This window comes from Hemitrygon akajei, chromosome 7 (assembly GCF_048418815.1).
Source record: "Hemitrygon akajei chromosome 7, sHemAka1.3, whole genome shotgun sequence".
Lineage (NCBI taxonomy): Eukaryota > Metazoa > Chordata > Chondrichthyes > Myliobatiformes > Dasyatidae > Hemitrygon > Hemitrygon akajei.
The window spans coordinates 76825104-76852153 of NC_133130.1; the positions used below are offsets into that span (position 1 = coordinate 76825104).

General features: G+C 42.0%; 1 protein-coding gene across 1 annotated transcript in view; it reads right to left on the minus strand.

The window, feature by feature from the left end:
• Nucleotides 1-182: 182 nt before the first annotated feature.
• The window catches only part of LOC140730591 (uncharacterized), a 244979-nt gene continuing 218111 nt past the window's right edge, over nt 183-27050 (minus strand). Inside the window, exons 12-16 of the mRNA XM_073051258.1 lie at nt 7654-7731; nt 4878-4979; nt 4267-4287; nt 2687-2709; nt 183-2573 (exon numbers count right to left, since the gene is read on the minus strand). Coding sequence (XP_072907359.1) covers nt 2690-2709; nt 4267-4287; nt 4878-4979; nt 7654-7731 — 221 coding nt within the window. The 3' untranslated portion in view covers nt 183-2573; nt 2687-2689. The remainder of the gene's footprint in view (nt 2574-2686; nt 2710-4266; nt 4288-4877; nt 4980-7653; nt 7732-27050) is intronic.

Sequence of the window (27050 nt, forward strand, 5' to 3'; positions counted from 1 at the left end):
CAGTGTCCTGCCTAAATGACTACCGTCCCGTTGCACTCACATCCATCATCATGAAGTGTTTCGAGAGGCTCGTCATGAGGCATATCAAGACCCTGCTGCCCCCCTCACTGGACCCCCTGCAGTTTGCATACCGTCCCAACCGCTCAACAGATGATGCCATTGCCACCACCCTCCACCAGGCCCTAACCCACCTGGACAAAAAAGACACATACGTTCGGATGCTGTTCATAGAATTTAGTTCAGCATTCAACACAATCATCCCTCAGAAACTGATTGGAAAGCTGAGCCTATTGGGCCTGAACACCTCCCTCTGCAACTGGATCCTAGACTTCCTGACTGGGAGACTTCAGTCAGTCCGGATTGGGAGCAGCATCTCCAACACTATCACACTGAGCACGGGGGCTCCCCAGGGTTGTGTGCTCAGTCCACTGCTGTTCACTCTGCTGACCCATGACTGTGCTGCAACACACAGCTCGAACCATATCATCAAGTTCGCCGATGACACCACTGCAGTGGGACTCATCAGCAAGAACGACGAGTCAGCTTACAGAGAGGAGGTGCAACGGCTAACAGACTAGTGCAGAGCCAACAACCTATCTCTTAATGTGAACAAAACAAAAGAGATGGTTGTTGACTTCAGGAGGGCACGGAGCGACCACTCCCCGCTGAACGTCGACGGCTCCTCGGTAGAGATCGTAAAGAGCACCAAATTTCCTGGTGTTCACCTGACGGAGAATCTCACCTGGTCCCTCAACACCAGCTCCATAGCAAAGAAAGCCCAGCAGCGTCTCTACTTTTTGCGAAGGCTGAGGAAAGTCCATCTCCCATACATCCTCATCACATTCTACAGTGGTTGTATTGAGAGCATCCTGAGCAACTGCATCACTGCCTGGTTCAGAAATTGTACCATCTCGGATCACAAGGCCCTGCAGCGGATAGTGAGGTCAGCTGAGAAGATCATCTTCCCGCCATCACGGACATTTACAATACACGCTGCATTTGCCAAGGAAACAGCATTATAAAGGACCCCATGCACCCGTCATACAATCTCTTCTCCCTCCTGCCGTCTGGGAAAAGGCTCCGAAGCATTCAGGTTCTTACAACTAGACTATATAACAGTTTCTTCCCCCAAGCTATCAGACTCCTCAATACCGGAAGCCTGGACTGACACCTTGCCCTACTGTCCTGTTTATTATTTATTGTAATACCGGTACTGTTTTTGTGCACTTTATGCAGTCCAGTGTAGGTCTGTAGTCTAGTATAGCTTTCTCTGTGTTTTTTTAATTATGTAGTTCAGTCTAGTTTTTGTACTGTGTCATGTGAACCATGGTCCTGAAAAACATTGTCTCAATTTTACTATGCACTGTACCAGCAGTTATGGTTGAAATGACAATAAAAGTTGACTTGACTTGACTTGATTAGCATTAATTTTGGATGAACTGTAGTTAAAAGATAACTTTTTGTAAAGGAAAAGAAGTCGTAATCAGCTGAAAATAGGCAATTGAAATTTGATCTTTTTTGAAAGAAATTTGAACTGTCGCATTTGTGATGTAAATATTTATAGTGCAGCACAGGGGCATAAAAATTTATATTAACTATCTCACTTTTTAAAGCAATTGTTTTAACTCTTTTTGATGACATGGTATTTAAAATACATTTTTAGCAACTTTATTTTTCTGCATTCTCATTATAGCAATTCAAGTGTCAGAATAAACCTTTAAAAATCTTTATTAATCTTAAATTTTACCATCATCAAAGGAATGCTGCCAATGATTGCATGACCAGATTCAGTGACATTTTCAAATCTCGTAATTTAACACAATGAGTTGGTTCCTGAGATCCAGATTCAGAGTCAATGATGTTGCAGAGAAATCATATAATCAACTTCCAGATTTGAGTCTTGCCTTATTAGGTTTGCATTTAAAGCCATAATTCCACAGAACAATTGACCACAGTCCACGCAGCCTTACTCTGCCAACAAATTATATACACTAAGGGCTATTTTCTAACTCGCTAATCCCTTCCCTAATTATACAGACCACATCTCTGTTCAGATTGTTGCCTTAGTGTTGACCTGGGAAATAACCTGAGCTATTTACATCATTATTGCAACATTCATTATTAAGATGGCGGCCCTCCGTGTATAAATATATTTGCAAAATGTGAAATTAGTTTTACTTAATAAAGTAAGTAATAAATTTTTGACAAAGCCTTACAAAAATCCAAGTTGTTTGCCTCAAAATTCATTATATTCAGTTGATGTATTTAGTTTTGACAAGTGTTAATTTTTAACTGATCTACAGTAAATAATAAAGAAACAACACTTTGCTTTTCATGTTTCTGATAGTTTCTTGAGAACATGTACTTTCCTCCTTGCAATATGCTTGTAGAACAAAGACCAACATGAGACGCTCCCAGCTATTACTTCTGTCCCTCTGCACTGAGTAATGTTTTTTTAATGAACAGAGCAGGGAGATAATGTTAAAAAAAGAACATAATTAATTCAAACTGATATGTACATTAGAAAAAAAACATTGGTTTTCTATTGATAATCCGACCATGAAAATGGATTTCTGAAAAAAAAAACAGAATTAAAAAAAAAGCTTTTATGACTAATTGAGACCTTGGCAAAACATCATATCAGATTAAAGACCATAAACAACTGGTCCACACAAAATTACCTCACCTGTTATGCAGAAAGGTGAAAAACTGAAATGATAAAATAGTAAGTATACTGTTACAAAATTACAAAACATATGTTTATATTCTCACATCAAAATTAAATGGTCACAGTCATCTTAATAAAAAGACTGTTGACTTAACACAAACTATTTATCAAATAATCTTTTTTCTCAGAAATAGGACACCCTTAAACTTAGTGTAAGCCTCTAAGTGTGGGTTTGGCAACCAAGTGTAATAGATAAAGAAGAAAAATGATTAAAAATACACCTACTAACATTCATAATAACTTTCCTGATACAAATTCTTTAAGACAATAGTGTGATAATATATGAAATACTTCAAAAAAAACTAAAAAAGATTTCTTAAATAAACAGTTTGATCAATTGATGTGCAATCTTATTAAATACACAGCTTGCAGTTGTCCCTCTAGCTACTCCTTCATCTCCATAAACATAAGCACAGAACTAACTCTGCTGCTCCCATCCAAATAAGTACAAAGGCTCCTGTTACCCCTGTGGTCATGTCTATACCAGTACTGTTTACCATGCTCAGTTTTAGAACTCCCATATGTGCTTTCAAATTCATCCAAACCCTTCTCCAGCTCTGTCACTGTAATGCCCTCCATAATTGTATTCCTACTAGCTATCTTTGTTGCTCTGTTTCTGACCATGTTTCATTAATAGTGCATTTTGAATTAATTAAATTATGGAATTTATATCCTAAACTTCTCCAACCTCACTGGGATTCTGCTTAATCTTTTTGACAATTCTTTGGTCAAGTATTGAAATACATTTTTATATGATTTGGTGTCAAATTCTATCTGATAATCTGTGAAGCACCAAGGGACAATTTACTACGTCAAAAATGTTATGTAAATGAAAATTGGTGCTTTTCATTAGACAATAAGTTATTCTGTTCAGAATTATAATTATTTAGTGTGTATTAGGAGAAAAATCAAAGACTTACCAACATAGAATCTATGGCCAGAAAGCCACAGACTGCCCCTACTTCCTCCCAAGTTCAGCAAGTCCCCAATTTTTATCAATATACGATAGAATGTATCCTAACCTGATGCACCAAAGTTTTGTATGACAACTGCTTTGTCTAAAATAGCAAGGAATTGTGGAGAGCTCAGTACATCATGAAAACCAACCTCCCCTCCATTGACTCTGTCTGCACTTCCTACTGCCTCAGGAACACCAACAAAATCAAAGACCCCTCACACCCTGGTCATTCTCTCCTCTTCTCTCTCCTCTTCCACCAGGCAGAGGAATGAAATCACACACCACATGGATTGAATACAGTTTCTATCTAATCTGCTGTTATAAGAACCTTTATCTGATCTCAAGTATGATAAAGATGAACCCTTGATTCCTCAATTGACCATTACGTGGCCCATACATCTTAATTTTCTACCTGCACCACAAATTTGCTCTAACTGCATTCCATTATTGCTAATCCTTTTGTACGGCCTCAAAATATTTATGTTTTGGAATGATTTGTATGGGTGACATGCAAAGCAAAGTTTTACATTGTATCTTGTTATATATGACAATAATATATTAATTACCAAAGATCAATTACCTGTTATCATTGGTTTCTTCCCTGCATCGGCACAATAACATAATCAAACAGATATTATTAGTCATTAGTTTTCAGCAGTTGGCACCAAGATCTACATTATGGTCAAAAGTTATTTACTTTTGGTATCATCATGATGTGTATTCATACCTTGAAAAACATACTTATATGTCAAATATTGATCAAAATGGTTTTACATTTCTTGAGAATACTAAGCAGGAAATAAATTTAACAAAGTTCATGACACATGCTGATGGTAATAAACCTGATTCTGAGTTTGTAAATCATAGTTCAACATTAATCATTAAAAAATCTATAAATTTCACATGCTTACTCAAGAGTTTCATCTGAATTTATTTGCAGGTCTTTCTCAATGCTACACTCGATATTCTCCTCCACCTTTGGTTTCAAGTTAATGATCACCTCAATGTGCTTTGTGAGTTGTACAGTGCTGTCTGTTGCTATTGATTCTTCATCATCTTTTTCATTATCAGTATTGGGTATTTCTGAAGCCTCCAACTTTGTCAGGTCATGCACTTCTACTTCCAAGGGTTCTGAGTTGTCTATTTGAAAACTTCCTGGAATGTTGCTTTCATATGAATCAGGCTGTTCACCTTTCATCCTGTCTGTATATAGTCCATTTCTCTCTGAATGGGGTGAAGTCCTTGTCCCAGAGTTGAAGATAGAACATACTTTTAATGAATGCGAAGATTGGCCTGATAGGACACATAAATGTTGCATTAATTGTCTTATTGTTAATATAGCAGAAGATTTGAATAGATTTCAGTGTTAAATCAATAATACCTGGTGGATAACTAGACTCAAAAACAGGAGGAAAATGTCAATGTGTCTGATGATTGGACACGGCATCAAAGGTTACGGGGAGAAGGTCAGGAAGCAGGGCTGGGGGGGGGGGGGAATAAAGGATCAGCCATGATAGAAAGGCAGAGCAAACTTGATAGGCCAAATGGCTAATACTGCTCCTATGTCTTATGGCCTTATGTTCATATTGTCCTGTCTTTGCCATGCATTCTCAAAAAGTACAGCTGGGAAGATAGCATCATTTTCATTTTGGGTCCAACACGGTAAAGCAGACAATGAGACAATAAACTGTCTGAGGCTTTTGTGATTTTCAGGGCCCAGAGGCAGACATTTCCTCTATATGGATCTTTAGTCAGTGGCAAAAGTAAGACAAAGTATATGATTTATTACTATGTTCTGTTAACAAAATTCCAAATATTTATTGAGATTAACAAGGTCAGTCAGTCCATTAAATTTCACTCTGCATGAAAATTAACTTATTGTAAACACAAGAGACTGAGGAACTCATCAGATCAGCTTCTATGGAAATGAATAACCAGTCAATATTTCAAGCTGAAACCCTTCATCAGGACTAGAAAGAAACAGGGAAGATGCCAGAATTAGAAGATGGGAAAGGGGAAGAAGGGCAAGCTAGAAGTTGATAGGTGAATTATTAGTGGATGGGAGAAATTGGTGTTCATGCCATCATTTGGAGGCTAACTAGATGGATGGAATATGAGATGTTGATCCTCCAACCTGAGAGCAGCCTCATTATGACAGAAGGAGAGGCCATGGACTGAACAGGAATGGGGATAGGAAACAAAATGGTTGGCCACTGGGAAATCCTGCTTTTTGCAGATGGAGAGGAGGTGCTTGACAAAGCAATCCTCCAATCTACAAGAGGTCTCACCAATGCATAGGAGGCTGCATCAGAGCACTGGATAAAGTGAGTGTCTCCGAAAATTCACAAGAGAAGTGTTGTCTCACCTGGAAGGACTGTTTGGAGGAGGTGAATGGGCAGGTATTGCACATCTGCTGCTTGCAGGCGTAAGTGCTGGGATGGAGATTAGTGGGGAGGGACAAATGCACAAGAGAGTCTTGGAGGGAACATTTCCTGCGGAAAGCAGGGAGTGGTGAGTGGGGACGTTCAGATGTGCTTGGTGGTAATGGTGATTGAAGGTGACAGAATTTGTGGAGAATAATGTGTTGGATGTGGAAGCTCATTGGCTGGTAGGTGAGGACGAGGAACTCTACCACTGTTAAGGTGGTGGGAAGATGAGGTGAGCACGGATGTCCGGGAATTGGAGAAGATAGAGGAGAGGGCAGCATCAATGGTGGAGGAAGGGAAACCCTGGTCTTTGAAGAAGGAGGGCATCTCTGATGTCCCAGAAAGGAAAGCTTCATCCTGGGAACAGAGGCCAAGGAACTGAGAAAAGGGAATGGCATTTTTACAGCAGACAGGGTGGGAAGAAGTATAGTAAAAAAAAAAGCTGTGGAAATCAGTAGGATTACAAAAAAATAATGGTGGACAGTTTGTCTCCAGAGATGGAGACAGATTGAGAAAGGGGAGGAAGGTGTCAGAAATGGACCAAGTGAATTTTAGGGCATGGTGGAAGTTGGAGGCAAAGTTGATGAAATTGACAGCCTCAGCATGGGTGCATGAAGCAGCACCAATGCAGTCATCAATGTAACACAGAAAGAGTTGGGGAGCATTACCACGGAAGGCTTGGAACATGGACTGTTCCATGTAGCCAGTGAAAAGGCAGGCATAGCTGGGATCTACGCTAAACCTCAGGCTTGGAGAAAGTGATGAGGTTGACAACCAGTTCCGCTAGATGGAGAAGGGTGCTGTTGGAGGGGGACTGGTTTGGTCTGTTGTCAAGAAAGAAGTGGAGAGCTTTAAAGCCTTCTTGATGGAGAATAGAAATGTATAGGGATTAAACATCCATGGTGAAAATGAGGCCCAGGGAATTGAAAGTTGTTGAGGAGAGTGAAAGCATGCAAAGTGTTGTGGATGTAGGTCAGAAGGATTGAACCAAAGGGGATAAAATGGTGTTGAGGTATGCAGACACGAGTTCAGTGAGGCAGAAGCAATGGGCCTACCCAGACAGTCAGGTTTGTGTATCTTGGGTTGGAGATTGAAACAAGCAGTGCAAGGTAAGGGAACTATGGGGTTGTTAACTTAGTGTTCATTTACTTTGCCCACTATAATGTATAGCTGGCTGCTCATGAAATTTAATTTGCAGTTCAAACTGATGAGACAGAAACAATGAAAAAATGCATTTATTTTTGAATACTGGATTTTTAAATATTATTGGAATGCTAATTACAAGGAATGCAAATTGAGTGAGTTAGAACCAGAGGTCTGAGTGGCAGCAGGCCCTCTAGTGGCATAGAGAGGAAGTCCTGCCCCAAAATTGTCCTGAAAGCTTTGACAACTGTGGACTTTTTAAAGCATATTTTATGTATCTCTGACATTCAAAGACATTTAAAAACTGTTAAAATTGAAGGTAATATTACAAGCATTATTTTGTAAACACATAAATAATTAGAAACTTAAGTGAGATAATTATGAAAAATGTAACTTACCTTCCCTTTGACCCCTAATCTTCTGAAGATTCGATTGATTGTGTTTTTCCGAAGTAAAGCTGTTTGCTTTGTTGCGTCCTAAGGGATATTAAGCAAGTATAATGAAAAGAGGTAAGCAATTATATTCCATCACAGGAAACCCCTGTATGATAGCACACTTAGTTCGTATTCAATAAAAGATTGTGGAAACAATGAAAAATGAACAATAAAATTATGCTCAATGTTTTAAATGGGCTTTCTCATTATTTAGTTTAAATTTCTACTTCTTAATGATGTAATTTTCTAATCATTCCTTGAGGGGCTCCATTGACATTTGTATTCGAGTGCATTAATGTCTGTGAGTTTCTGAGTTGTTTGAAATTCAAATGGTACTAAGTTCCTCCATCGAATGAGTGACTTCAGCAGATTCTGCTGAAGACATAACCACATACCAGAGAACTGATAATGTGGAATAAATTGGCATTCTCACTCAAAGTGTACAATGAGGGAGTGGGAAATCTCAGGGTTATCTATAATGAGGTTAGAAATGCAACATAGCTATACAAAGCCCCGATTAGTTTAAATCTGAAGTGTACCGCAGGCAATTCTGAGCACCATACCTCAAGTAAAATATAATACTAGCCTTGGAAAATGATATTTCACCAAAACCAGCACCTTAACTTAGGAATATTTAATATGGCTGTTCAATGAATGAATAAAGGATCTGCAAAGTTCATTGAGGAAATATTTTTTGATTAATTAGATTATTTACTAGTAGTAATGAGAACTGTTTATATTTATTATCAAGCTTTATGAAGGTTCATAAATCCTCCACTTTGGAATTTGCAGTTCATTACTAACCCTGTTGGAACATAGCTGCCCAATTCATGTACCCATGGAAATCTAACTTGATCACTAGCTCCAATCCAAGACGGGATTGTCCTCTCATAAATAACTGGACTAGATCTTGAGCTGGCATTCTAATATTTAATTGTTGTGCCTTTCCCTTTACTGACTTTGTGCAAAGTGATCACCATGATCTTGACCTGAACTTTCAGCATCAAACTAGTTCCACTAGTTATGTGAACTCTGAGCTGGGGCACACTCAGGAGTCAGAGTTGAAAGAAAGGGGGTTGGGGTGGTAAAAGCAGTTGGCGGGGAGAGGAGGGGAGTCCTAGTGAGATGAACGACTCTGCCTGACTGACTGTGGAAACCCACATTCTAATTTCAAGTACTATTATCTGTCAAGGTGATTAACTTAAAAATTGTCTGTATAACTACATTAATAAAACTGTCAATAACCTTCAGGTGGATTTATTGTTTTAATGTTAGCAACAATTTCAGGGTTACAAAGACAAAAAATACTAAAATATCCACAGGAAAGAAATTATAATTCCAAAACATTTTGTACCACAGTAATCACAATTAATCTAATTATAGATTAAAAATTCAAAACTGGTATTAGTAATCTAGAGTTTACAATATTTGGGACAGTTTCTTAAAATAATATATTTAGTAACCAGCCAGGAAATTATGTTACATCAGGTTTTGTGGAATAAAATGGATTTTTAAAAATATGATGCTTTAGTGAAGGATCTAATGCAGTGATCATAACATAACAAAATTTCACATGCCATATGAGAGGGACAAATTTGGGTTTGTAAGCTGATGTAATAACATTATAAAAGATAACAAGGCAGTGTTGGCTGAAAGGTAAAACAACAGATAGGCAGAGGGGACATATAAGGAAATGCACTGGATTATAATTCTTAACAAATTTATTTTTGATTGAAAATAAATATTCTGGTAAAGATAATCAATTCATGGCTAACTAAAGCAGTCAAGGGTTGTACCAAATGGAAAGAGAATGCTACAGAATATAAGCAAAAGCAGGACTCGGCTATTTTGCACCTTATAACTACTCTTCATTTAATTTAGATCATGACCGATCTTTCAGCACATTGAAACCATGGATGAACTCCATATTGCCTTTTTTACTTTCTTTAGTTGATTTCATTTAAACATCGATGGTAGACAAGAAGACTAGAAAATAGCAATGATGAAACAGAGAAAAATGGAAAAAAATCAAAAGTAAATAGACAAAATCTATAAAAAAAAACAAATATTAAATCTTCTATAATTATTTGAGAATGAAGAATGTACAAAGTAGATATAGTGACTATTGGTCCACAACAGAGCATGTTTGAACAAATATTTAACATTTGGAGTCTTATAGAAGATATCAAAACCATGCCATAAGAGTAGAAATTAAGAGGGCCAACGAATGGAAGAAACTTAATACAAGTAATATCAGTACTGCTGAAGTTCTAGGTAAACTAAAGGAACCAAAAGTTGACAAGTACCCCCTTTCCTTGCTGTTACCATCAGGTAGGAGGTATAAAGGCCAGCAGGCACACACTCAGCGATTCAGGAATCTGCCAAATGGACTTTGAACCCCTGAACACTACCTCACTGTCTTAATATATATTATTTCTGTTTTTGCATGATTTTTAATCTATTCAAAATACGTATACTGTAATTGATTTACTTATTTATTAATTATTAGTTTTTTCTTCTTCTATATTATGTATTGCATTGAACTGCTGTTGCTGTTAAAAAATTTCACAACACATACCAGTGATAATAAACCCAATTCTGATTCTGACATGCAAGTTCGGACTCCCAAGTCCCTTTGCACCTCTGATTTCTAAATTTGCTCAAAATTGCAAAATATTCTACAGCTTTATTCCTTCTACCAAAGTTCAAGAGCATTCACTTCCCTACACTATAAGCCATCCACCACTCCTTTAACCATTCACCTAATCTATCCAAGTCCTTCAGCTGACTCCATTTTCCTTAATACTACCTTCCCACAACTCTGTAACAACTCCATAGCTTTAATAACCTTTACGCTGATGTGCATGAATCTTCACATACTGTATTGTTATAATCTCTATTTCAGTGAAGGGAAAGCCTTCCTGCAAGGGATACTGTAGGGAAGGGATTTCTGTTGAAGGCCGCTAAGTACTTTGGTCATCTCCCATGTTGATGGGTCTATGCATGATTCAAGAAAATATCTCCTTAGATGAATGTAACTGCATGGCTAATAACAAATCTGTGAACAAATGTCAACAGTTAAATCCTTATAATGTCTGCAGGTCTTGATGCACCAGAAAAAAAATATTCTTTTAAAACCATAATTTGCTATTTAACTTGGTGGTCTGCAATGAGAAAATACATGTAACAAAAAAAATCTTACTCCTGAAACCAATCCAGTCCAGGAAATTGAACATTGAACATAAAAAGAAAATTCGAAATGGGTAACAGACAGAACTCCTAGATTAGCCTTATTAATAGGCTTAGGACCTTCAGTGAAAGGATTCACATTAAAAAGAGTGCATAAATATAAAACATTCTACACAAACAGGTGGGTCTATGTGTGAATTGTAGGCATGGTAAGAAAGTAATTCTAATTAATGAGCAGGTGAAAGTTTCATACACACTGAGTTGCTCCTTCAAAGTGTCATCCTTCAGCTTTGTACTCTAGAACCTCCACATTGACAAAACTCATTACCTTCCCCTAGCTAACAGTCTCCATGACTGTGCTATTTTGTTTCTCATTTCTCTATGGATGCTATAGGGAAGTCCTTCAAGCAAAGTTCAAAGTAAAATTTATTATCAGAGTACATACATGTCACCACATACAACCCTAAGAGTCTTTTTCTTTGGGCGCATTTCACAAATCTATAGAACAGTAACTGTGAACAGTATCAAAGGACAAGAAACAGTGCAAATGCAAATATAAATAAATAACAATAATAAAAGCATGAATTAACAAGATAAAGAGTCCTTAAAGAGAGACCATTGGTTATGGTAATACTAGAAGTAGAACAAGTGTAGTCATCCCCTTTTATTCAAGAGCCTGATGGTTGAGGGGTAGTAACTGTTTTTGAACCTGGTGGAATTTATACCTTCTACCTGATGGCAGCAGCGAGGAAAGACCATGGCCTGGGTGGTGAGGATCTTCAATGATGGATGCTGCTTTTCTATGGCATCGTTTCATGTAGATGTGCTCAATGGTTGGGAGAGTTTTACCCATGATGTACTGGGCTGAATCCACTACCTTTTGTAGAATTTTCTGCTCAAAGGCACTGGTAGTCCCCTACTAGGCCATAGTGCAGCCCAACAGCACACCTTCCACCATTTCCAAGATTATTGATGACATGCCTAATCTCTGCAGACTCCTGAGGAAGCAGCGGTGTGGTCGTGCTTTCTTTGCAATTATATTTAAATGATGGGTCCAGGACAGGCCTTCTGAGATAGTAACACCCAGGATTTTAAAGTTACTGATGCTCTCCAATGATTACTAGCTCATGGATCTGTGGTTTCCCTCTCTGGTGTCTACCAATCAGTTCCTTGGTCTTATTGACATTGAATGAGAGGTTGTTGTTATTACACCACTCAATCAAATTTTCAGTCTTCTTCATCCCTGTGGTGCTCCTGTGCTGATGGAGATTGTGGAGGAGAGGATTTTGCCAAATCCGAACTGAGTGGGATCTTCAAGTGAAAAAATCCAGGATCCAATTGCACAAGGGGTATTGTGGCCAGGTCTTGGAGTTTACTGATTAGTTTTGAGGGGATGACGGTATGAAATGCTGAGCTGTAATTGATAAAGAGTATCTTGATGTATGTATCTTTGCTGTCCCGATGTTCCAGGGTTGTGTGAAGAGCCAATGAGATGGCATCTGCTGTAGACCTGTTGCTTCAGTATCCAAGTTGCCAGACAGGAGCTGACATGCTTCAACACCAGCCTCTCAAATCACTTCATCATTGTGGATGTAAATGCCACTGGGCAATAGTCATTGAGACAAGTTATCACACTTCTCTTGGGCGCCGCTATGACCTGATTGAAACAGGTGGGTGCCACACATTGCTGATGTGAGAGGTTGAAGATACACACCAGCCAGTTGGTCAGCACAGGGGACATGCCTGGGGAGATGTCAGACTTTGTAATCATTTTTCAATTCTTTGGCTAAAATTGTTCTCCTCTGACAGCCCCAAATGAATTTCAAGGTCATCTCCAAGATATGGGATTTATTCTTCTGAGACTGATGTTTTATGAAATAGTTCCAATGTTAAATAATGATGTTTCCGATAAAACTGCTGGTGATACTGCAATTAAATATGAAATGAAGCTGGGGCATTGGGGATGCAAACGGACCTGCAGCGGTCGGTAAGCCAACAAACACAACTTCGTCAATAAAGGAAATTAAAAATAATTGATTAAGCCATTTAGTAGCTTTCATATTTTTTTGGTCTTAATTGAACTGCACAAATAATGAGGCAAAGAAATATAAAGGAGAGGTACGCAGCTCTCCACCTCCCCTGTATTTCTGCAGTTTGCTTCCTAGCTGTGAGCCATGGCGGGAAGTGGATCAATCCAGAAATAGTACATAATTTTAATAATTGAAGCTTGTAAAATCCCTGGATTTAGTTGACAGCCGCATCTTTTAAATAATGTACGCATTTCTGATTAGTGTTTCAAGTCAATGTTATAGCTATTGAAGAGATGACACAGTATCCGTGTATAATTCACAATGACCTTTCTTTGTGTATGGGTTTCAACCAGTCACTGTCAGTGTAACCTGGGCTTGCAGGTGTGCTCCCGGTGGTACTATTGTTGCAGTGGTGACTCATCTGAATACATATCACAGTAAATTAAATGGCAGTAGTCTCCAGCTGTTTCTCTCCGAAAGTGCACTTAAAATGTTAATAAGGCAGGTGCTTACCCTTTATTTCAGGGTGAGTGTTCAAGAATGATTAGAAATTGAATGATTTGAGACCTGTGTGAAGTCTATTGCTGGATAAACAGCTAGGAAATATTGCAGCTGCCAGTTCTGTCTATTCAACTGAAAAGGAGTTTTATAAATATTTTTAACTATCACAATGTTCCCAATTAATATTACTCCATCTGTTTAACAAATTTTCACTTTAGTTTCTCAAATAGATGTTGTTGTTTATCCTCAAAATTCACCCAAGCAGAAAGGATTTCAGGCCGATAAAACACAGAAGCCAGGAACAGCCCTATCAATAATCTTCCATTATTGCTGGTTCCAATGATTGCATGTTACAGCAGATGCATGCAAAGATCCTAGTAATAAGCAAGGCTATCTGTACACAGTGTGGAGGACAGCTTTTAGATCAGTAATAGTAAGGGAGTAGAAGACAGGAGTCCTTTGTACCTGCCTGGAATTTGCTGTGCAGAGGCAGAAAAAGTAGCCACCACCAGACATTCTATGGCTGTGCTTGTGGGAGTTGGATATGGAGGCTGGTGGTAGAGCAATGTATTTAAAAAATGCATGCTAAGCTGTTGCTACTGTTCTCTTTCTTACTCCCTTCTCCTCTAATACACCATTCCATTCCTCTCTCCCTTCCATCTGGTGACACATTAGGTTTTGCACTGAACTTGAATGCTTTTAATACAATTGGTACAGGGTTAGGCCAGTCAGCTCCTACTGTGCCATAACCCAATGTAAAGAAGGCCATGATGAAAGATCTGTGACATCTTCTAACCATGAGGAGACATGCTCATTTAAAGTAGGATGCTCCAAACATACTGCTTATCTGCTCAAAAGAAACAGGGACACCTCTTTTTTTCCCTTATTAGGGAGAGAGAGAGAGAGCCTGTGGTATGTTGAATTAGCGGGTGAATGAATAGTCTTTGGGGTACTGCAAGTCTGAGTCTTTACTGATGCTTTGCTGCGCGCTTGAGTGCTCGGTGGAGGGTGCCGATGATTTTGCTGGTGGGGGAAGAGGAGGGTCGTTGCCTTGCTGCTGCTTGTGTGGGGGAGGGGGAAGCTGGGGGGGGGGCTCTGGGGTTCCAACAATTAACTTCCATTCAGTCTTTGGGGCACTCCTCTGTTTTTGTGGATACTTGTAAAGAAAAAGAATTTCAGGATGTATATTATATACATTTCTCTGACACTAAATGAACCTATTGAAACCTATTGAGGAGCAGAATTATAGGGAAGTGGTGAGAAGGAAATAAGATTGGTAGACATAAGAGGCGACAGAGATGAATTGACTCTGACTATTTTTACTCCCAGAATCCCCACTTCTATATGTTCCAGGGTCTAGCAGTAAAATAGCCACTTCCTAGCGCACTCAAACCGGCTCACAAATAGCCAGCGCGCCGGCATAAAGGCCAGTCCCAAAAGGGCGCCAAGTCTGCTTCACCAGCAAGGGGAAAAGCCCGCGCAGAACTATGAATACGTGCCCCCTACAGCATCCGCGCCCGGGGAGGGTGGGATCAGGAAGGCTTTAAAGTGAGGCCGCGAAGTTCGAATAAAATCTTTTTGTAACTGCAGTTTACCGACTCCGTGTCGTTATTTCAGCGTTGCGTGTAGCACACCGCTACAATTGGTGACCCCGACGGCCCAAACGATATTTGTGCCGAAGATGACCGACGCCGCATCTGTTCATGCAGTTTCGTTGAAACTGCCAAGCTTCTGGACGCTGCAACCTCACCTATGGTTCCAGCAAGCAGAAGCCCAATTCCATGTTTGGCAGATAACTTGGGAGGACACACGTTACTACTACGTGGTGAGCTCCCTTGACCAGGACACAGCGGCCCAGGTTGAGAAGTTCATACAGTCTCCCCCAGCGGATGGCAAATACATGGAATTCAAAGCCCTGCTCATAAGGACTCTCGGACTCCCACAGCGCGAGCGAGCTGCCCGCTTACTGCACCTGGATGGTTTGGGAGACAGACCTCCATCGGCTTTAATGAATGAGATGTTGTCTCTGGCCGGAGGACACACACCCTGCCTCATGTTTGAGCAGGCATTCCTGGAGCAGCTGCCCGAGGACATACGCCTGCTGCTGTCCGACGCGGATTTCAGCGACCCCCAGAAGGTGGCAGCCCGGGCAGACTTGCTGTGGAACGCCAAGAAGGAGAGTGGGGCGTCCGTCGCACAGATCACCAGGCCACACTCCCAGCAGCAAACCAGACCAGGCCTGGCCACAGAGCCTGCTAACCCCAGAGGCAGGGGTGAGGAGACCAACGAACAATGGTGCTTCTACCACCAGCGGTGGGGCGCAGAAGCCCGCCGCTGTCGCCCGCCTTGCAAGTTCCCGGGAAACACCAGGGCCAGCCGCCGCTGATGGCTACAGCGGCTGGCCATCGGGATAGCCTCCTGTATGTGTGGGACAAGCGGTCGGGACACCGCTTTTTGGTCGACACCGGTGCCGAGATCAGCGTCTTACCTCCTTGAGTTACGACACCCGCAACAGGGCACCGGGTCCCACCCTGAGGGCCGTGAACGGCAGCACAGTAAGGACCTACAACACCCGTACGGTGCGGCTACAGTTCGGCTCCAGCCGGTTCACATGGGACTTCACACTGGCTGCCGCAGCCCAACCCCTTCTGGGTGCGGATTTTTTGCGGTCTCACAGCCTGCTGGTCGACCTGCCAAGGAAGAGACTGGTCCACGCCGAGACCTTTCAGACGTTCTCCCTGGGTGAAGCCCAGTTGCCAGCCCCACACCTCGACTCCATCACGCTGTCCGACAATGACTTCACCAGAGTCCTGGCGGATTTCCCATTGGTTCTGACACCACAGTTCACGGCAGCCATGCCCAGACACGGCGTACAGCACCACATCCCAACCCAGGGATCACCCCTCCACGCCCGCGCATGAAGGCTCCCCCCGGACAAGCTCTGACTGGCGAAGGAGGAGTTCAAGAGGATGGAGGAATTGGGGATCATACGGCGGTCCGACAGCCCACGGGCCTCCCCCCTGCACATGGTGCCCAAGCAACAGGGGGCTGGAGACCATGCGGCAACTACCGCAGGCTGAACGAGGCTACAACACCGGACCGCTACCCTGTGCCGCACATTCAGGACTTTGCAGCAAACCTGCACGGCGCACGGATCTTCTCCAAGGTAGACCTCGTCCGGGGATACCATCAAATCCCGATGCATCCGGACGACGTCCCCAAAACGGCACTCATCACCCCATTCGGCCTTTTCGAGTTCCTCCGCATGCCGTTCGACCTGAAGAATGTCGCACAGACGTTTCAGCGGTTAATGGACGCGGTGGGACGCGACCTGGACTTCGCTTTCATCTATTTGGACGACATCCTCATAGCCAGCAGCAATCGTCAGGAGCATCTGTCCCACCTCCGTCAACTCTACGCCCGACTGAGTGAATACGGCCTGACAATCAACCCGGCCAAATGCCAGTTCGGGCTCAACACCATCGACTTTCTGGGCCACAGGATCACTACAGACGGGGCAACCCCTCTGCCCGCTAAGGTAGACGCATTCCACCATTTCCCCCGACCCACCACAATCAAAGGCCTTCAGGAATTCGTGGGTATGGTAAATTTCTACCACCGCTTCCTCCCTTCAGCTGCCCGAATCATACGCCCCCTGTTCGCCCTGATGTCGGGTCCGGGCAAGGACATTGCCTGGGACGAGTCGCCCGCCGTCACTTTCATTCAAACGAAAGAAGCCTTGGCAAATGCCACGATGCTACTGCACCCCAGAATGGACGTCCCTACCACCCTCACAGTGGACGCATCTAACACGGCAGTCGGTGGGGTACTGGAGCAACTCATCGAGGGTCGCTGGCAACCCCTGGCGTTTTTCAGCAAACACCTGCGACCACCCGAGCTCAAATACAGTGCTTTCGACCGGGAACTGTTGGCGCTATACCTGGCAATCCGGCATTTCAGGTACTTCTTAGAAGGTAGGCCCTTCACCACGTTCACGGACCACAAGCCGCTTACCTTTACGTTCACGAAGGTGTCCGATCCCTGGTCGTCCCGCCAGCAGCGCCATCTGTCCTACATCTCTGAATACACGACGGATGTCCGACACGTCTCGGGTAAGGACAATGTCGTGGCGGACGCACTCTCTCGCCCTAACATTCATGCCCTTTCCCAAGGGGTAGACTTTGAGGCGCTGGCAGAGGCGCAGCAGGCAGACGAGGAGATCCCTAGTTACAGAACTGCAGTCTCCGGTTTGCAGCTCCAGGACCTCCCCATAGGCCCAGGTGAGAGGACCCTACTCTGTGACGTCACCACCGGCCAACCCCGTCCCGTCGTCCCGGCAGCCTGGCGGCGGTGCGTTTTCAACTCCATTCATAACTTAGTGCACCCCTCCATCAGGACAACCGTCCGGATGGTCTCCAACAGGTTCGTTTGGCACGGATTCTGCAAGCAAGTCAGTGAATGGGCCAAAACGTGCATGCACTGCCAGACGGCCAAGGTGCAGCGGCACACCAAAGCTCCGCTGCAGCAGTTCCAGACCACCCACCGGCGTTTCGACCGCATTCATGTGGATATCGTGGGCCCCCTGCCAGGGTCGCGAGGAGCGTGGCACCTCCTCACTATCGTGGACCGGTTCACCAGATGGCCAGAGGTGATCCTGCTCACCGACACCACCTCCGAATCTTGCGCCCGGGCACTGATCGCCACCTGGGTATCCCGCTTTGGTGTACCAGCCCACATTACCTCCGACAGAGGCGCCCAGTTCACCTCCGGCCTGTGGTCAGCTATGGCCAGCCTTTTGGGGACACAGCTGCACCACACCACTGCCTACCACCCACAGTCAAACGGCCTGGTGGAGCGTTTCAACCGTCACCTGAAGTCGGCTCTCATGGCCTGCCTCAAAGGGCCTAACTGGGTGGACGAGCTTCCCTGGGTCCTGCTCAGCATCTGCACGGCGCCCAAAGACACCTCATCGGCCAAGTTGGTGTACGGCACACCCCTGGTCGTCCCCGGGGAGTTCATACCAGCCCCAAGGGGGCACGAGGAAGAACCTGCAGCAGTCCTGGGCAGACTACGCGAGAGGCTCGGCAACCTGGCCCCCATACCCACTTCGCAGCATGGGCAGAACCCAACCTGCGTACCCAAAGACCTGCAGAACTGTAAGTTTGTGTTTGTACGAAGGGGCAGGCATCGGCAACTGCTACAGCGGCCCTACGAGGGGCCACTTACGGTGATCAGGAACAACGGGTCCACGTTCATGCTGGACATTGGGGGGAGAGAGGAGGTTTTCACGGTGGACCGACTCAAACCGGCCCATGTGGATGTGGCGCAACCGGTCGAGTTTCTGGCACCGAGGCGCAGAGGCAGACCTCCCAAACAGGGTCCGACCCAGACTGCGGACATTGGGGGGTGTAGCGCCGGTTCTGGGGGGGGGGGGTTATGTGGCAACCCACTTCCTAGCGCACTCAAACCGGCTCACAAATAGCCAGCGCGCCGGCATAAAGGCCAGTCCCAAAAGGGCGCCAAGTCTGCTTCACCAGCAAGGGGAAAAGCCCGCGCGCGGGACAGGACTGTGAATACACGCCCCCTACAGCATCCGCGCCCAGGGAGGGTGGGATCAGGAAGGCTTTAAAGTGAGGCCGCGAAGTTCGAATAAAATCTTTTTGTAACTGCAGTTTAACGACTCCATGTCGTTATTTCAGAGTTGCGTGTAGCACACCGCTATACATTGATATTATGCCCAAATAATCAGATACCCACTTATTGAATTCAGTAAGGCATGGGCAAGATGTAATGCATCATTAATCAATTTGCAAACAAATCAATTGCACAAAGTTAGATTCAGCTGAACAACTGCAGAATCCTGTTACTGAACTACCTCCACCTACAGAACACCAAATTGCATAGAATTCTAGCTGGAAGTATTGTTCCTGGCTTTGTGTTTTTTTAAAATCAGTGCTCTGATATTAAATCTATACATATATTCTATTCTAATACTAACACAACTGTGGAATCCTATGAGAATAAACAAATGTAATCTTTACTTAGTTGTTAGGAAACTGGTGAGAACCCAGCAACAACAGAATGAATGCCTGGAATTTATCAATGATCATTTAACTCCTCAAATAAGTTCTTAATGCAGTGACTTACTTCCCAAAAAATGCAGCAACATATATTACTGTGTCTAATAAACCTAAAAAATATACTGTACATTCCACTGAGTACCATTCCCTGTATCCCTTAAAGCAAGCTCTTTGGATATGCTACAACAGTGTCCTTTCAATTAGTAAAATCTCAAAGCAAGACTGCCTAATTCTATCATGAATAATTTTTCATTTTATCTATGTGGGCTCCTTCACACCTCAAATTGCCAATGAACTATTTCTGACCTGTGGTACCAGGTGTAATGTAGGAAGTGTATCAGCCATTTTGCAGACAGCAAACTCCCACAATGAGCAATTATTCATTATCCAGGATATATCTGAGACCTCACAGATAATATGCTACTTTCTTTCAAAATAGTTCCATGGTACCATTTGCATGCATCTGAGAAAACAGACAAGATGGTAGTTCATCATCCTATTTGAAAGACTTCAATAGTAATAGACTGAAGTAACTGCTTGGATTCTGTGCTCTTTGGAATTATGCTAATCTGTTGATGTCAAGAATTTGCCCTTCACCAAAAGTAGGATCAATTGGATGGCTCTTCGAAAGACCTGATGGGAAAAGTTGCTGTTTTGTTATTCTTAAATCTGTGTCAACCATCTTGGGCGCATAAATGCATATTCTTGATTGCTTTCTAGGTCACTTGATACTGAGCCAGCTTAGATTTAGGAGACACAGCAGACGACTGTTCACCATTGGCAGTTCATTGGCAGCACTACACTGAAGACTAAATTTCAAACTGAACATTGGCTTCCATCAACAGGATTGGTCAGGCTGGCTGCCCAAGAATTAGACTCTACTTCCAGAGCAGACAAAATCAGGGAGAGATTCTGGCCCAGCAAGCACACGCCAACCAATTACACCCATGTGGTCAATTAATTTATGAAACCGCACATCATTGAAATGTGTGAGGAAACCAGAGCACCAGGAGGAAAACAACACAGTCATAGGCAGAGAACATAAAAACTGCTTACAGACAATAGCGGAATTAAACCTGAGTCACTGGCATTGCTCACCACTAATGGGTTAATTTACATTTTTATTTATGTGATTGTGTTCAAAAGGTTATTCCGATTTGATTGAGTGACATTAATCTATATCTTAGTTTAACAACACTGGACTAAGTTAGTGCTGAATCAAACTCAAGTATATCTATTGTTAGCCACTGGTAAAATAATTGTGCATAAGACCAACGCAGTAAGATTGGTTGGTCCTTTCTGCATTCTTACTTTCAGATTTCTGCAGTTCATGTCCTTAGTAATATCTGGCTACTTTTTTTACTGTTTGCATGACTCATTCTTTTTTGACACATTGGGTGTTTCCTCCAACATTTTGAAGATAATAAATTTACTTTGAACTTTGACAATTTGGCAGTGGAGTTTCAGCAGCCATGCAAAGGCATGTGAAACACATGATCTTGGCTCAGGCTGTATGACACATTCACTTGAAAGGGAGTGTTTTTTTTTGTTTATGTGGGTTTAGTTTAATGTCTTGAATTAATTTAACTTAATTGAAGTGTACTTAGCTGATATTTTATTTTAAAGAGTCATAATTGTTCATTTCATTTCTAATGGCTTTTTCATTACTTGCATTGATAAAACCTTTGATGCACGACAAGGCTGGGAGTGGGGCTATGCCATCTGTTAAACGGATCTAATGGAGTTTCAGAAACAGCACTTCCTCTACTCTACCTATGCCATTAACTAAGACCCCATTGTCACTCACCAACTCGCTGCACAGCTCCACAACCATCTGACCCAGCAGATTTGGAAAACATCAGTTCTGGGGAATGGGAAATGCAGGTACAATTGCAGGCAACAAGCCCCACTCAGGAAAATCTCAGACATCACCTCTACACATCATATCCATGAACCGCCTTTGCTCTCTTTTATTTACCTCAGCGTACACACAGTTGGGTAGAAAATCTTCTCCATTCATACCAGGTGCTAATGGACTTCCTATGTTGTTTCTAGAAGGAATTGAAGTTTGCTTGAATCCCTGGTATTTGTCTGATGATGATATTTTGTGTGGTATTTTATTGTCATTCCTAGTGCTCTTCCAGATTCTTATTTCAGTTGTAACTAACTTGTTTTTACATAGTGAGGGAAGGCCCAGGTTAGACATTGGTAGCAAAGTGCTTGCCCAACACTTTTCTTGGTGCTTATTGTTTGGTGCCATTTGGATTATTGGTTGGCTTTAACTTTGTGTCTCTGACTTGCTGAGCCATTACTGCTTTTCCTCAAAGTGATGCCATGGGTTCTGTTGTGTATTTAATATTTATAACATTATTCAAATTCTACTGAAATATTAAATACACAACACTACTCCCTGTGTAGCTAGAAACTCCAAATCAATATAAAATGCATCTTAACTTACATACAGTACACTGTATAATACAACTACTATATAGACATCCACAGCTTAGTCAATTTTACATTCTCCCATTCAGGCCTAAAGATTTAATCTTCGTTAAAAATTTCTTACTCTTGTGAGATTATGTCTTTCCTGGCAAGGGGGAGGGGGGTCACTCTGCTCGGCAGGGGAGACTTGTGGCTGTGAAACAATCTCAGGTTCTGGGGCCTCCTCCATGGTGCTTGTAGGAGTTGATCTGGCACTGCAGGAAGTGGTTCCGACAGTCTGGACATATTCCTTCTGGAGATGTTGGCATCTCAAACAGTGCGTGGCAAGCTTCAGTGGATGTGGATCATAATATGTGACTACATCACCGTTTCTTTTCCCTTTTGGAAAGCCATCACCCACTGCTTTGTCCATTGCCATTTCTTCCTGATACGTAATAATGAGTTCAAGGGGTGGAGTATAGTAGCCAGGAACGTGTTACAGTAATTGACAAATCCTAAAAAGAACCACAAGTGTGACAAAACCTTTGGCCTTGGGGCATCAACCACTGCTTGAATTTTCACAGCACACCTGTGTAATCCTTGTGCATCAATAGTGCGACCAGAGTAAGTGATGCTTGGTTTAAATAATTTACATTTGTTGCATCATGCTCTGGCACCATAATCTGCTAACATTTTTAACAATGTCTTGAGATTTTGGCCATATTCCTTGTCATCCTCACAGATAACAATGATGTATTCCAGGGAGTACTGAGTGCCTGAACAGCTTTGGAGCACCTGGTCCATAGCTTTCTGCTAGTGTGCAGCAGAATCTCCAAAATATAAGCCTATTAGAGCGATAAAGCCCTTTGTGAGGGTTTATGGTAAGAAATACTTTGGTCTCTTCTTCCATCTCCTTCTGTAGGTAGGCCTCAGCTGTCAACTTTACTTAAGTGTTTTCCTCCAGAAAGATTTGTAAAGATATCCTCTATGCTGGGCAGAGGGTATCAATCTACTTTCGGTATAGGCTGGTGGTTACCTTAAAATCACCACAGACCCATTCTTTTTGTCTTCTGGGACCACTGGTGTTGCCCATGGGCTACACTCAACCTTGGAAAGAATCCCTTCAGCCTCTGTGCAATCTAACTCAGTGGCTCCCTTTATCATGTATGGTATAAGGAACCCAACAGACTTTATAAAACTTGGGTGTGGCATTTTCATTTAACACTATTTTACCCTTGATATGTTTGAGTTTTCCAATTCCATCCTTAAACACTGCTGTGGCAACATCCAGTACCTTTCTTCATTCACTTTCAGTTGACTGTATTACAGGGGATGCAACATGCAAATAGTGGATGGATTTCCTATCAAGTTATAGTTGCCCCAGCCAATCACTGCCCCACAATGCTGGCCCTCCTGTTTACCACATACAAGCCCAATGGGTCTTGCTGGTTTTTATACTTCAATGATATGAGTGTCATTCCCACAGGAGTTATCTTTTCTCCAGTATATGTTCTTAGTTGGATATCTGCAGGCTTCAGTTCAATTACTTTGAAAAGCTGTTTAAACTCATTTCATGGAATGACTGAAACAGCTGAGCCAGTATACAATTCCATTTTTATTCATTTGCCATTTACTTTTGGTGCAATCCATATTGCCTGTCTTCTGTTCATTTTCACATTGTAAATCTCAAGGCTACTCAGTCCTGTGTCACTCTCATCATGATCATATTTTTCATCAACAGCATGCAGAATAGTGCTCTTTTTGAAACTGCAACTATACTTTTTATCTATATCTCTTTCCTATGCCGTCCATTTATGTTAGTCTGCCTAACATGTTCTTTGTTGCATTTTCTTCAAGTTTTGCCTTTAATCCTGCATTGGCCTAGTGTATGTGAGCCCCTGTAACACAATTTTTTTGGCCAGGCCAATTTGTGCTTAGACATTGTAATTTTGTTTACCCTCAATTTCATTCCTGACTACAACTTAATTATGACTCTGTATGCTGTTTCCGTTGATATGGCAACTTCTACTGCTCTTTTAACTGTGAGTTATACTTCATCTAATAGCCGTTTTCAAATGCTTTCTTGTAAGATTCCACAAACTAAACAGTCTCTCATTGCATCATTAAACCCATTACTGAACTGACAATGCTCAATCTCTTCAATTCAGCCACGTTCCCCTTCCTTTTGATTCTAGTTATGAAACCTACAATCAACAAAACTTTCAGTTCTAAATATTCCCATATTACTTTCATGATAGCAGCAAAGCTCATTTCCGCTGGTTTGGTTGAATCAGTTAAAACATCTAAGCAAACTGTATTCTTTAAGCCCACTGCACTCAGAAAAACTTGCACTTGCTTCTCATTGGCTATTTCATTTGCTTCAAAATACAGCTCAACTATAGCTGAGCTAGTTATCCATTGTGCAATCGAACATGCCTATCTATCTGATGTAGCCAGCCATTTCTGCTTTTTAAAAATTTCTTTATGATTATTATCACTTGGCATTCACTGTTTATGAACCCATGAACTCATCTGTTTTCTGCCTTTTTAAAACAAAAAGGTCAAAACTTTTTGACCATTTCTCTCTTGCGAAGAAAGCGTGCTGCACATTTAAAAAAATTTGAACATCTCGCTGCCCTTCAACAGGTAGATAGTTGTTTCAGGCTTGTTTAAAACGTCCTCATCGCCACTGTTTCATTGTGTAACTCCAAAACACAAGGACAAATTGCTAGAAAAACACAGAGCAGGGAAAGCAAGTCTAACTTTGTTTTTACTTTAAGCGAGGTGCATACGTATGACGTGGCGATGTGGTGATGTATACCATTAATGTACTATTACGTATAATCTGTAATCAATTATTTAAATGAACAAGAATGTTTAATCAAACAATATATATTCAACATTACTCAAACACTACTGAAATATTAAATACACAACACTTCTAATAACACAAAAGGAGGCCATTCAGTCCATTGTGTTCATGCCAACTCCCAGTGGTGCAAAATCATTGGTCCTATTCCCTTGCTCCTTTCACTTCCTATATTCCTGTAAATGATTCTCTCTCCACTGGTCTGACCATTTCTCCTTTCCTCTAAGTATTATCATACATGGGTAATTTACAGTGGCTAATTAAGGCACATCTTTAGGATGTTGGCCTAAAACTGGAAAATCCAGGAAACTGAAGCATTCACATGGAGAATGTGCAAACTCTGCATTGACACTATCCATGTTCTGGATCGAACTTGGGCACCTGGAGCCAAGAGCTGGGTCATTTAGACAAAGTTCAGTTTGGTGAATTCCCCCCTGGGATGGAGATGCCTTTTCTCTCACCCTCATGTTTGACTAAGTGACTTTATCAATTCCAACACTGAAAATCTTTGGTTGACTTTAATTACTTGTGTGTTCTATGCAGGAAATAATATAGAAGTACTATTACAACCAAATTACCAACCGAAGGTGTTCTCTTTGCTAATGCCTCAGTAAGATAGTTTACTTAATTCGCACTGCTTCTACTGAAGTATTTCCGAAATAACATTTAACAGTCAGTAAGACAAAAGCAATGTGGCTCTTGCCAATGTTAAGCCATGGTATTAACTGGGGCTGTAACAACTTATATTTGTGTAACCAAGCATCTGTGGTAATGGAGCAAAGAGGAAATTAGCATGATACTATTTAATGAATACAGATTATAAATGAAATAAATAATTGTGAACTGTGCACTTCACCAAATGAAGCATTATTCTTCCTTCTGTTTACTTTTTAAAGGTATCAACTATTGGTTTTACATTTGTACCCAGAGTCAGTATCTTGGAGGTTGTTAACCCCATTTTACACACCTGCTATTTGAGTGCAGCACAACTGGAGTGCTCAGAATCAGGTTTATTATCACTGACATATGCTATAAAATTTGTTGTTTTGTGGCAGCCATGCAATGCATAAAAATAGGTATAAGTTAAAACAAGAAAAATATAATAATAAATACATAGCACAAAAAGAGAGCAAAATCACCAGGTAGGGTTCATGTTCAGAAATCTGATAGAATAGTGGAAGAAGCTGTTCCTAAAATGTTGAGTGTGTGCTTTCAGGCTCCTATACCTCCTCTCTGATGGGAATAATGGGAAGAGGTCACGTCCAGGATGGTGAAGGTCCTTCACGATGGATGCCACCTTATTGATGCACCACTTTCTGAAGATGTTCTCCATGGTGGGGATGCTTATACTCGTGATGGAGCTGGCTGACTCTACAAACCTCTGCAGCTTTTTCTGATCCTGTGCAGTGTCCCCTCCATACTAGACGGTGACGCAACCAGTGAAAACGCTCTTCACAGTACATCTGTAGAAATTTGCCTGGAGTCTTTGATGACAGACCAATACAACGTAAACTTCTAAAACAAAATTTAGTCACTGGCGTGTTTCTTCATAATTGCAACAATATGTTGGGCCTGGGATAGATCTTCAGAGATGTTGACACTGAAGGACTTGAAGCTGCTCATCCTTTCCACTGATGACCCCCTTGATGAGATCTGCAGTGTGTCCTCCCAGTTTCCTCTTCCTGAACTTCATGAGTTCATTCTAGCCACGACCAACCTCTCAAAACACTTCCTCACTGTAAATGTGTGTGATACTGGGCAATAGTTGTTGAGACAGGCCACCCTGCTCTTCCTGGGAACCAGTATGATTGGTGCCCTTTTGAAGTTCGAGGGAACCTCCAGCTGCAGCAGCAAGAAGTTGAAGATGTCCCTGAAGACTCCAGCCCGTCGGTTGGCGCAAGTTTTCAATGTCCTGTCAGGTACACCAATAGGGACTGAATCCTTACAAGGGTTCACCCTCTTGAAAGATGTTCTGATGTCAGCCTCTGAAACTGATATCGCAGGGTAGCCAGATGCTGCATGAATTTGCACAGGTATAGTTTTATTCTCCCTTTTAAGTCAAGTCAAGTCACTTTTTATTGTCATTTTGACCATAACTGCTGGTATAGTACACAGTAAAAATGAGACATTTTTCAGAACCATGGTGCTACATGAAACAGTACAAAAACTACACTGAATTACGTAAAAACAACACAGAAAAAAAAAATTAGACTACGGACCTACCCAGGACTGCATAAAGAGACAAAAAACAGTGTAGGCATTACAATAAAT